We start from the raw sequence: 13,538 nt of genomic DNA, 5'->3' as shown, positions 1-13,538 counted from the left end.
ATAAGAGAAAACATCACTGATGTTTTCAGAGGGTTAACTGTGCTAAGTCTTTTGCATCTACTGGCCTTCTATGGTGGATGAGAAAACAGTAAACCTCCTGAGTCAAAGCCCATCTCCGTGGTATAGTTGCCGCATAGGAACATCTATGTATGTTAAACCTATGTGGATGTTCATACTCATTGAGTGGTGGGAGACTGGGATCACGCCAGCTCACCCTGATCCCTTTGGTGTACCATCAAACCTTTAATCCTCAACTAATTTGCACATTTCAGCACAGAGGACTCCTGCCCTCATTGGACATCAATGTCTCGTGCTACCGTTATCTAGTGCTGAGTAGCACACTTCCAGGGAAGTGTAGCGCTCTCTCTCTCTCTCTCTCTCTCTCTGTGTGTGTGTGTGTGTGTTCTTCCACTATGGCCTCACTCCCTGTGACACTGGATGGAAGGAGGAGTTTCCACATTCCTCCAGCACTTCCAACAGCCTCACCTGCCACCTGGAGTTCTGGGAGCCAGAACATCATTTGCCCAAGGAGTCCCTCAAGAAAGGGTGCAGATGAAAACAGACCTGCAAGTTTTGCGCACCTTGGGTGATACTCAGAGCAGAAATCAATAGATGCAAGTCCACTCATTTCAGTGGATCTAATCAGAGTACTGACTGCACAGGCTATCACTCCTTAAGTTTTCAGGGCACAGACAGCTGATTTGCTCCCTGAGACATATAGGACTTATGCAAACGGTAACTCTAACATGTGAAGCACAGATGAAGCCAGTGGTGGGGTGGGTGCCCGATATGGCTGGGTTGGCTTGGTCCATTCCCTTACTGTACAGGAAGTTGCTGTGTCAGCCTGCTTCATCATAATATTGCGGTTCTCCATGACACCACTGCATGTTCCTGCAGAGCTCTGGCACCAGAATGGAGACTTCCCACAATGGAGCAGTCATGTGGGAAGACTTAAAAATTATGCGACCTCTGAGCCAAGGAGACATCTGAAGGCAGCCCTGTATAGGGAAGGTTTTTTTTAATGTTTAATTACGTTTTTATATATGTTGTAAGCCGCCCAGAGTTGCTGGGGCAATCCAGTCAGATGGGCAAGGTAAAAATATATTATTATTATTATTATTATTATTATTATTATTATTATTACTACTACTACTATTACTATGGAATAAGTCGTCCCTATTTTCATCAGATAAATGTTGGAGGGTATGGTAGAATGTTTGATGTGTACAGCAGCTCTCACCCTCAGCTTTCAAAGGAATCTCAGGAGGCACCCAGCTGCAATCTCTTATCTCCACTGGTCTGGTACGTGTTGAAGCTTTCATTTGAATGGTCATTACAGCCAAGAGAAGAGGCAGCCCTCTTGATCATGGCAGATCTTCACCGGTACAGTTTGCATCTACGCCCTCCTGGATGAAATATTTAGCACCTGCTTCTCTGAACCTCACATCCCTGCATCTTGGCTGCCATGACAACCCAGTGATTTAAAGCTGCAGGAGGAGCCAGCTAAGAGCCTAAGTAAATGCAGTCAATTAGACTAATGCAAGGGTACAGTGCTAGTTCTTTATCACTCCCTTGCCAGCACCAGGACCCAAAGGCTCTTCAGCATTATTTAAGTCAGGATCTCCAGTCCTCTGCTGTGCCTTTGCCTTTGCGGCGGTGGGCAAGTCATTCCCCCTAAGGGGAAGGCCATAGTTTGTGGTAGAGAGTCTGCTTTGCATGCAGAAGGTCTCAAGTTTGATCCCCAGCATCTCCAAGTAGGACTGGAAAAGACTCCTGTCTGAAAGTCTAGAGCAGGGTTTCCCAAACTTGGGTCTGCAGCTGTTTTTGGACTATAAGACCCATCATGCCTAGCTAGCAGGACCAGCGGTCAGGAATGATGCAAACTGTAGTCCAAAACCAGAAGAAAACCCTCATCTAGAGAGTCACTGTCGGTCAGAGTAGATGATACAGAGCAAACTGGACCAATAGGCTCCTGCATTAGGCTCCTGCCAACCTAGCAGTTTGAAAGCATGTCAAAGTGCAAGTAGATAAATAGGTACCGCTCCAGTGGGAAGGTAAACGGCGTTTCCGTGCGTTGCTCTGGTTCACCAGAAGCGGCTTAGTCATGCTGGCCACATGACCCGGAAGCTGTACGCCAGCTCCCTCAGCCAATAAAGCGAGATGAGCACCGCAACCCCAGAGTCGGTCACGACCGGACCTAATGGTCAGGGGTCCCTTTACCCTTTACCTTTACATGTTCACCATTTTGTTTTCATGTTAGGAGGTATTTGAGTGAAACACACCACACTTAGAAAATGTGAACTGTATTATCCTATATACTAGAGCAGGGGTCAGCAATCTTTTTCAGCAGGGGGCCGGTCCACTTTCCCTCAGACCTTGAGGGGGGCCAGACTAGATTTTGGAAAAAAATATGAACAAATTCCTATGCCCCACAAATAACCCAGAAATGCATTTTAAATAAAAGAACACATTCTACTCATGTAAAAACACACTAATTCCTGGACCATCTGTGGGCCGGATTGAGAAGGCGATTGGGCCGGATCCGGCCCCCGGGCCTTAGTTTGCCTACCCATGTTCTAGGATATTGAAATGAGTGTCTTGCCCCTTATATTCATCACTGGGCTCTATAGGATACCATCTCACCAGGAGGTCCACGCAGTTCCATACAATGCAGGAACTGGACCTTTAATGGGGTAGCACCTCCCTTTTGAAACTCCCTCCCATTAAAAGGTAAAGGACCCCTGGATGGTTAAGTCCAGTCAAACTGGTTAAGTCTAGTTATTGTCTTTTCAGTGCCTACTGAAGACTTCCAGTGTTCAGACTGCTAGGAGCTTGTAGCCCACGGGTGTCAAACACAAGGCCCGCGGGCCGAATCCGGCCCGCCAGACCTCGTCATGTGGCCCGTGGCATCAAGGGCGAGGAAGCGAGCTTCTCGTCCTTTTTACTGGTCCCGACCCAGATTTTAGGGTCCGCACTCCGGCGGAGGCTCTCTGCCTTTCTAAAAAGTGACCCACGTGAACAGCCTTCCCAGCCTGCTTGCAGATAGGGCTCCAACCAACGCGCCCCAACGGCGCTGCCTACTGGCCGGTCCCGCAACTTTCGCCTCCTCGCGGGCCGGACAAAGAGGCTTTCTGCTCGCTCGGTCCAGTCCGGGGCTCGCTGCGGAAGAGGTGGTCCCGCGAAGCCGAGCTCGGGGCCAGCTGCCTCCGCCCCTCGGAGCCTCCCAGGCGCGGCTGCTCGAGGGGGCGGGTCGTGCGCGCGGCAACTTTTGGAGCCCAAGAGAGCCGCAGAGGCTGGCAGCGAGGGCAGGGAGCGAGAGCCACGCTTGGGACACCACTCACTCACTCGCTCGGGCCGCAAATAGAGGCCACTGCGGCGCTGCAGCTGGCGAGGAGATGGCCGGGGGCGCGGGCGGCGGGGCCAGGGGCTGGCTGGGGGTGGCTCTGGTGGGTAAATAGCGGGGCCGGCAGGCGGGGAAGGGAACGGCAGAGGCGGGTGGAGAGCGGGCGCAGATCCTGCAGCAGGCAGCGCGCCCCGGCTGGGCTGGGACAGGCGAGGCTGCTGCCGGTTCAGCTGCGCAGAGTGGGGTGGAGGGAGGCGGGCGGGCGGGCGGTGTGCCACACAGCAAAGCAGGGGCGCCTCCAACCCTGAAGAGGACTGCGCCGGCATCTGGGCGGCTGGAGCAAAGTGGGAGCCTGCCAGCAACTTGGCTGCGGGAGCCTGGCTACGAAACACCGCCCCCCTCCCCACGCCAACACATCGGCTTTCTCCGGGCCGGAGGACTTGGCGGATAGCCCCCTCCCCGGGAGCAACTGCAGCAGCTCGGGGCCCCAGCAGGACATCCTGGCCACCCGCGCCCGCAGTGCCGCTGGGGCTCCCTTGCAAGGAAGAAACTGCTGCTGTCCAATCTGCAGCTCCGTATCCTCTGACTCCTGAGTGCGGCGGCAGGGCGGGGGGAGGCAACATTTGCTTCTGCTCTGCTCTGTTGGGACAGGCTCCTGTCTCCTCCCCGTTGGAGCTCCAGTCTGCCTGAAAGCCCATCTCGTCATCTTTTAAAAAAATCATTATTATTTCTTCTTCTATTCTTATTTAAAATCGTACTGGAATAGGTATATTAAATAGTGTATAGGTTCAAGACAACACACACCAGTGCCTATGGAAAAATAACTTTGAAAAAGTCCTACAGATACAACCGGCCCTTTGAGGGTGACCAAAAAGCTGATGCGGCCCCCGATGAATTTGACACCCCTGTTGTAGCCCAACAACATCCAGAGGGCAAAAGGTTGGCCAAGGCTGGGTTTCCTGCACTGTCACCCAGTGCTTGTATCAAGGCAAAAAGAAAACAGAATAGAAACCTACAAATTCCAGTTTCTTTGGGGGCAGAATGCACAGAACCACCTCCCTGCCAGCTGGGTATGTGTCCTGCATGGGCAGCCTAATCCACAGGAAAGGAGATACACAAGTGCATTTTTCTGCAGTAGCTCCCCATTTGTGAAATGCTCTCCCCAGGGAGGCTCACCTTTAGGTGCCAGGTGAAAGCATTCAACTTCAACCAGGCCTTTGGCTGACTGACATCCTGCATCCTTTTAAATGTGTTTGCGGGGAGATGGAAGGAAGAAAGAATCCCTACCAGAGAGGAATGGCAAATCAAGCTCTTGGACTTGGCAAAACTGACCGGAAAGCTCAGGGACCAAGAAGTCAAAAACTTCAAGAAAGAAGTAAGCAGATGAAAACATTAGCAGGATTTTAATCTCACTTGTAATGTAACAAATACTATGCACAATACGGATAGATATAAAATATAGGCTATGATATAATATGCAGTTGAAAACATTGACATGGAGGGGATGGGGGGGAAGTCTCGAGATTCAAAGAAATTTCTTTATATGGATGTGTATTTGATTTTGTTATAAATTTATATCTGTAAAATCAAATAAAAATGATTAAATAATAATAATGTGTTTGCGGGGGGGAGGGGAGTTATTGATTTATTTTGGTTTTGTTCTTGTTTTTATTTTGTATTTTGTGTTTTTATCTTGTGTTTTTATTCTGTGAACCGCCCTGAAATATTTGGATGATGGGTGGCATACAAATTTAATAAGTAAATAAATGCAAAGATCATCTCAGGGTAAAGATGATCAGGGTAAAGGCCCTGCTGGCCAGAATCAAGCAGCCCAACATGACTGTTCTAGCAGTTTCATACAATTCTTTTTTCTTAGCTTTTTAATCTCCTATTTATCTGAGCTCTCTGGTTTTATTGATTTCCACCGTCCGAACATCCAATAATGTCTGTCAGGAAGAGAATAAGTTGACACAAAGACACCTTTGGAATATTGGCTTTTGCAAACAGCCTCCTCCAGGTTTATAAACCCCCCAGGGGTGCTTGGCTGCACAGGATCTATGGAATGAGGGGTTATGTTGGGACACGGACACTATTAAGGAACTGGGGAGCGGCTGGGGAGCTGACAAAGGAGGCAAAATTCACACTGTATTTGAAGGTGAGAATTGGTTTTTTTAAAATGCGTACATTGTACAGTAGGTACCTTTTTAACCTTGAAAGGCTGAAGCAGCAAGTTGGCCTTGGAAATAATAAAATGATGCAAAGCCTCAGTCTCCTCACCCCCTCCACTGACCATGCAAACAACTCTGCAAACAAGTGTTTCTGGAACAATCCACACTATGCATTTAAAGCACTATCATAGAGACTTCAAACAGTCATGCTTCCCCCCAAAGAATGATAGGAATGGTAGTTTGCTAAGGGTGTAAGAGTTGGTTCAGAGACCCCTCATAGAGCAGCAATTCCCAGAGTTCCCTGGGAAGAGGGATTGATTGTTGAACCACTCTAGGAATGGTAGCTCTGTGAGGGGAGTTAGGTAAAGGTAAAGGGACCCCTGACCACACCCCTGTGGTGTGTTTCACTCAGACACCTCCTAACATGAAAACAAAATGGTGAACATGTAAAGGGTAAAGGGACCCCTGACCATTAGGTCCAGTCGTGACCGACTCTGGGGTTGCAGCGCTCATCTCACTTTATTGGCCGAGGGACCCAGCGTACAGCTTCCGGGTCATGTGGCCAGCATGACTAAGCTGCTTCTGGCGAACCAGAGCAGCACACGGAAACGCCATTTACCTTCCTGCCAGAGTGGTACCTATTTATCTACTTGCACTTGACGTGCTTTTGAACTGCTAGGTGGACAGGAACTGGGACCGAACAATGGGAGCTCACCCCATTGCGGGGATTCAAACTGCCGACCTTCCGATCGGCAAGCCCTAGGCTCTGTGGTTTAGACCACAGCGCCACCCACGTGTGGGGAGTTACGGGGTCCCCTAATAACTGACCATTCCCCTACAGTTCCCAGGATCCTTTCAGGGAAGCCATGATGTTTTAATAATGTGGTATAAGTGATCTAAGCATATAGTGCAAATGGGGCCTAAAGTATTTCCTTACAATTTGTAACTGGGATTCAAGAGCAGCCCTGCTGGGGTCAGGCGCAAAGTCCAACACCCTGTTTCAAACCTCAAGCAGCTGGCCGGCTCCAGGAACCGTGAAATTAAGTTTATTTTTGCTTATTTATTATGCTTGTGCCCTGCCTATTTCTCCAAGGGATCAGGCTTGGCTCTCCCACCCCACCCCAGCCCAATTTTATCCTCACAACAACTCCGTCAGCCTCCCCCAAAGTGGTGTCCCATCCAGGTTTCCCTGGCCAACACCCACAACTCTACCCATCACGTACCACACTGGGTTCCCTATCGGTAGGAGAAAACAACAGAGGCCAACCAGAGTATATTGAGAAGTAAAGCGGCTAGTATGCCTGATCTTTATTAAAGGAACTGCTGCAACATGGTCCCCACTCACCACATGCAGGAAGGTGGTGAACCCTGAACAATGCTGCACAAGCCCTTATATAGACTTTTGAAGTTGCCCACCCTGTAGCCCAAGACTACCCCCAAAAATATCATACATACATCCCAGAAAGAGGTGGTCTACAGCAGGAACCCTGTCTGCCAGGATACCTGATAATGATCATTGATTGCACTACCTGGGCAATCTGGTCATTCTTTTGTGGTGGTTAATATTTTAGTTCCTGAATCCAGGTCACAGGCTCATCCTATTCATACACAAAAATGCCCTTAAGACAGGATTTGAAAGCGAAAAGACAATGGGAAGGCTTTCCATATTTGCCTCTCTTACTGCAGGTTTGAGGTTATTGGGAGAGTCAAAATGGCTTCAGGATTGCTCTCCCATACTATTTCAGACACATGGTTCATATATTTAGATACGTGTGCGTTTATGAATATTTATTCTATATTTGAGACCTTAAAATTCTTTTAACACTCCTCCGAATGGGCTGAGCTCAACCCTAGTTGTCCTCAGAGTAGACCCACTGAAAATTAATGAGCCTTACTTAGTCATGTTCATTAATTTCAGTGGGTCTTCTCTTAGACGAGTATCATCCTATGAGCTAACCTCACAGACACCTACAGGGAAATGAAGCTAAAAAGCATAGACAAATGCAGAATATGCTTGATCGTGAAGAAGGAAGATTGCATCCTTACCTCTGTGCATGATCTTATGCTTCTCTCTCAAGTATGTTAGACCTTTTATGACCTGCATCCAAAACCAAAAGATTAAATTAAAACAAAAAAAAAATAGCAACGGAAATGAAAAGCCATATATTGCATAAAATACAAGGGGAAATGGCATTATTTCTCCTTGATTGGGGAGCAGCAATGCTCTTCCTTCATGTATGAATTGTGTTTTAAATGAATTTAGAATTGCAGGACAGCTCCTCAGATTTGGCTCCACTTGCTAGTAGAATACAGCAGAATTTAATTTAAAATTTTAATTTAATTTTTAAAAAGCAACATACATGTCCCAGAATAAAAACTCACAAGCTAAGAAGCCGTTAAAAACCAGCTGAAAACATTTTAAACAAGTAGGGCAATAATAATAGCAACAGAACCCCCTAAACAATACCCCAACCCCAAAATCTGTTCAGCTGCCTTGGCTTTCGTAGATTGAATCAGTCAGGGCCCTGCCCTCTCAGGCCAGGTAGAAAGGGAGCAGGGAGCAAGTGGTGTTTGGATGAAGGGCAGTATACAAATTTAATTAATAAATAAGAATAAGCAAAATAAACTTTAGGCGGGTTTGGGAAGCTGTTTTATTAAGTGGGTTGGTAACATCCAAGGTTGAAGTGGAGGAGACAGATGCAGAGACAGCAAGGAGGAAAGGGAGGGTCTCTCCTTGCATCACATACTTCTCTCTCTCTCCCATCTGCCTGCCCTCTGACCCCAAGTTGCATCACACGCTGGGGAACAGGAAGGACATACTAGACCACAACAAATGAGTTCTCTGTGGGTGACTGTAGTGGCTGTCCCACCCAAAAGCTGCCGCAGTCAACTAAAGGCTTCTGGTGACAAGGGACTTCTATATGGGCTATATTTCCTGTGCCAAGTGTGTCTTTCTATTTAAAAGGGGGAAAGCAACATATTTAGAAGCACGAATCATAGCTGTCCATCTCATTTCAGTTTGCCTCAAGCAGAAACTTTCAACCAGCTGTCTCTGCCTTCTGGACTTGACCTGCCATCACTGACTACATTTCGATTCCACTTGCTTGAATGCCAAAGCAACATACTTACGGCAATGCTAACTTTGCCCAGAATCTGTTCGGGGATTCTGCCAGCCTTTTTCAGGACTTGATCCAAGGAGCCGCCGTCCTATTAAGAAAAGAAAAAAAACATGTTTAAACATTCAGAGCGTTAATCATGTTTATCCTCAAAGTGTCAAAGACACTCCGAAAGGCCTGAAGGGGGCAGGAAAAAAGGCAGCTTGACATCTGATAGCAGAAAAGGAACAGCTGGACCATGTTTTTGATGAAATCAAATGGCAAATAGTTCTGCAAAAGGAGAGAACAAAGGAAGGCCACACAGAGCAATTTCTTACCCACAACTTGAGGACGTAAAGGGCACACAACTTCCTGTAACTCATCCCATTAACCCCTGAACTCAGATGACACATTTAAGGTTCATAACCCCTTCCCACCAGCATGTTTCTGTGCCATAAAGCCATTATTTATCCAAGTGTGGACATTGGCAGGTGTGTCCCTCTTGTTACCTGCACACCCTCTAGAATTTGCACTGCATAAGATTACAGCTGAATTAACAACACATTATCTTACTTCCACATTTCGAAACAAATTAATCAGCAGGTTACTGGTCACCACACAGCTGGAGAATGCAAGAACCCTGCTGCATCAAAATGGGGCAGGGGCCCAACATCCTCTAACATCCTTTTCCCAACGGCATGTCAGCCTGTTGGGTTTTCCAGAGGCAGGGACACCGACTTGCCCCCCACCCCTGAGGTGGTGCCATCGCGCTTGCTTGTCCCAGCCCTGGGTTGGCTCCTGGGCTGCCAGGCGGAGGCTGGGGCATGCGGAGGGTGCCCAGCGGCAGTGGTTGAGGGGTTGGCCCCCTCAATATGGGGGGGGGTGCAGCCCCCTGCCCCCAAATATTGGGGGACTGGAGCCCCTTGAGCCCCATATATCTGGCACCCCTGTCCAGAGGTCCAAGCAGGTCACAAAAGCAGGAGCCCTTCCCCACTGGTCCTCAGCATTTCCAGGGTATACTGCCTTTGAACATGGAAGTTCTATACAGCTGTGAGCAGAGCACACCTTTTTCCGTCAGGCAGAATTAGTTAGGTAAGGAGTGGGACACCCATGACCTGCCAAAACATGGGGTTTTTTTGGGGGGGGGCGGGTGGAGCAAGGAAGGCAAGCAAGACATAACCAAGCAGCACAGAAAGCCTGCTATCCTTAGACATCAGTCTTTAAAAGAAAATCTCTTCCCTTGCTTATCGGGGCCCGTTACAGAACGCAAACACACCCTTTCCAAGTTAAATATATACTGCTGTTGCTAAGAGCTGGAGGCAGAAGGGGAGAGGAACGGTGTAAGTCACACTAATTTATTTATTTTTTGCAAAGCACAACCTTTTTGAGGAAAGAACAGGCTTTAAAAAGAGCCCACCTCTCTTCCAAAACACAAAAAACCCCAATCAAAATCTTTATTTTAATTGTTTTCACAAATAGAGCCGGGAAGCGTCTGTTTCCAGGGTGGTGGAGAGGTTCGTGGTGTTCCAGACTTCCTGAAATGCTTGATTAACAAGGGACAAACAGTCTCTGCAGTTAATTTATTTACTAACCCTCTAACTTTCCTCTAAGGAAGAGACAGTGTGGGTGAGACGCAGGGATAAAAAAAAGCTGCCCAAGCAAGGAGCAAGCTGGGTGGTCTGGGACACTTTAAAGCTCCTCATCTGGATAGTGTCATTGTGAATGGAATGGTAAAGTTATTTTATAGAACAGAATCACAGAATTGTAGAGTTGGAAGGGACCCCATCATCATCATCATTCTGCAATACTAGATATGCTTTTTATATCATTTTGATTCCATGGCTAGATTAATTACTTAATAAGCTTTTTATGTTTTTAGCTACATTTCTTTCAAGTGTATTTGTTTTAATTTTTGTAAGCCCACTTGAGTCCTGGCTCTGGGGGAAAAGGTAGGATATAGATAAGGCCAGGGTTTTCTAAACTTGGGTCTCCAGCTGTTTTGGGACTACAGTTCCCACCATCCCTGACCACTGCTTCTGCTAGCTAGGGATGATGGGAGTTGTAGTCCAATGACAGCTGGAGACCCATGTTTGGGAAACCCTAAGTAGATAGGTAGCTGTAGGATACATCTGCAAAAAACACCCCCCAAAACTCACCAGCCAGGAAGGGTCCTTTTGACCTCCTGCCCTCTTTCTCATACACCTTTACAGTGGTACCTCTGAATGCGAATGGGATCCATTCCGGAGCCCCATTCGCATCCTGAGTGGAACGCAACACATGACTGCGCATCTGCGCATTTCGCTGCTTCTGCACATGATGTCATTTTGAGCATCTGCGCATGCAAGAGCAGCGAAACCTGAAGTAACGCGTTCCGTTACTTCCGGGTCGCCGCGGAGCGTAATCTCAAAACGCTCAACCTGAAGGAGATTTAACCCGAGATATGACTGTATTTTAAGCTATTCACTGCTCTTCCTGTAGAGTGTATTTTCTGTGAATATAGAATAAAAAAAAACCAACTCATGTCCTTCTCATTTCATAAGAAACAGCAACAGAAAGGGCAAATAAAACAAAGACTTCTGTTAGAGTAGGACAGAAATAACGATGCATCGTGGCGCTCAGAATGCCAGCTATTTTTGTAGGCACCATTTCATTTAGCCCCAAAGCTGGGACTTTGGTTTTTTTTTGGGGGGGGGGGATATTGCACAACAACATTTGGTCACACATGTGAAATTGTTCCGACGCCTCCGCTGGGGTTGAAGAGAGGGAGGGTTATGACTGACCTTTAATGGAGGGGGGGGGGACTAGTGCTCTAAAACTAGGGGTTCCAGGACAAAGGAGCAGCCGTTTCTATGGATGCTGTGACAGAAGCTTTGCTTAAGATAAACCAGACTCTGGAGTCTTTGACAAAACAGACTTCAGAGAACACACAAAAATTAACAGAAATATCAACAAGATTAAACCAGAATACAGAATCTATAAATAAATTGGTCGAGGAAAATGCCACCACGCGTCAAATTGCCGAAGAGGCCAAAGCCACAGCTGGAGAGACGCAGGAGAAATTAGAGCCACTTGCCAAGAAGGTCTATGAGCATGATGCAACCTTGGCCTTGTGGGAGTTACAGAGGAAAGAGAGAAACTTAAAATTAAGACTGATTCCGGAGAATGAAAGTGACAACCTTGTGGAATTTTTGACACGGGAGTTTGCGGATTGCTGGGACTTGGAGGAAGACGAGTTCAAAATCACAACTGCCTTTAGACTCGGCAAAAAGCAAGATAGAAAGACACCAAGAGATTGTTTGATCACACTCAGATCCAAGGAGGAAAGAGATAAAATTTTAGGACTACACTTTGGAAAAGCCCTCCAAATTGGAAATTCAGCAGTACAGATCTTTAAAGACATACCAAAATATATCTTGGACTTAAGAAACTTCTACAAGGATTTGGTGCTTTTGCTAAAGAAAAATCAGATCCGCTTCAGGTGGGAATTCCCACAAGGACTGTCATTCGACTACAAGGCAAAGAAAGTGAAAATAAAGACAATTCAAGATAAAGACAAATTTCTGGCAAGATATCAGGAGGACCTACAGAAGGGGACTGTGGACGTACTTGCAGAACAGAGGAGAGCACTGGACATCCTGAGTCTCTCGTTTGGACAAAAACCACCACCGTCAGAAGAAGAGCAACAACTTGGAGCTGTTGGAGGAGCCTTAAGAAAATAACAAGATGGCTCTGCAATTCCTTAGTTGGAATTGTAATGGACTGAATGGGCCTCTGAAGAGAAGACAAGTATTTCATATTCTGAACAGAGAACAATTGGATTTGATTTGTTTACAAGAAACTCACATAACTAGAGCCCACAGGAGATTACTCACAAATAAAAGGTTAGGACAAGAATTTATTTCATCAGACAAAGTTAAGAAGAGAGGAGTGGTAATATATGTGAAGGAGAAATGGGCTCCAAAAATGATATTTAAAGATGAACAAGGGAGATATCTGGCTGTGGAGATACAAGTACAAGGAGAAAAACTTTTAGTTGTTGGAATTTATGCACCAAATGAAGGCAAATCTGACTTCTTTAAGGGACTTCATGAAACTTTGACGGACTATCTGGATTATAATATGATAATCATGGGAGACATGAATGGCGTGGTCTCCACTAATATGGACAAGGCACAAAGACTAACAGTCACTAAAGAAGGGAGACTCCCTAAGACTTTTTTCGAAATGACAGAAAATATGGACTTGATAGACATTTGGAGAACAAGGAACCCTCTGGAGAGAGAGGGAACCTTCTTCTCCCAAGCAATGATGACCTGGACCAGAATTGACCAAATCTGGGTTACTAGTGGACTGGCTCCAAAGATTAAGAAAGTGGAAATCTGCCCAAAAACTTGCTCCGACCATAACGCCGTGAAGATGGAGATGAAACTCACAATAACTGGTCAATTTAGATGGAGAATGAATGACACCCTCTTTCGAGATAAGGAGATTCTCACGAAGGCCCAAAAGACCTTAAAAGATTATTTTGAAATAAATTTGAGGACTGACGTGGAGAAAAGAGTGATCTGGGACGCAAGTAAAGCTGTTATGAGAGGATTTTTGATTCAACAAAATTCAATAAAGAGGAAAAAACAAAATGAGAAAAAAGAGAAGATCTTGGAAATGATAAAGGAAGGAGAGAGGAAATTAAGAACAAAACCAAAGTCTCAGGACATTTTAAGAGAGATTAAGTTATATCAAACTCAATATATGGAATTGATGAACCAAGAGATTGAATGGAAGATAAAGCAAATGAAACAAAAGACTTTTGAATCAGCAAATAAATGCGGTAAACTTTTGGCATGGCAATTGAAGAAAAGGCAGAAACTAAATACAGTTACAAGCCTAGAGGTTGATGGAAAGAGCATATCTAAACCTAATGAAATTAGAAAT

At 46.3% G+C, this 13,538-nt stretch overlaps 1 protein-coding gene across 1 annotated transcript in view; it reads right to left on the bottom strand.

Moving 5' to 3' along the window:
• The window catches only part of MAP2K1 (mitogen-activated protein kinase kinase 1), a 49,559-nt gene that overhangs the window by 13,105 nt on the left and 22,916 nt on the right, over positions 1-13,538 (bottom strand). The window contains exons 4-5 of the mRNA XM_081171246.1: positions 8,641-8,718; positions 7,558-7,609 (exon numbers count right to left, since the gene is read on the bottom strand). Of these exons, the coding sequence (XP_081027372.1) occupies positions 7,558-7,609; positions 8,641-8,718 (130 nt within the window). The remainder of the gene's footprint in view (positions 1-7,557; positions 7,610-8,640; positions 8,719-13,538) is intronic.

Source organism: Podarcis bocagei (assembly GCF_964188305.1).
Source record: "Podarcis bocagei genome assembly, chromosome: 14".
Lineage (NCBI taxonomy): Eukaryota > Metazoa > Chordata > Lepidosauria > Squamata > Lacertidae > Podarcis > Podarcis bocagei.
This window is presented reverse-complemented; position numbering and strand designations above follow the sequence as displayed.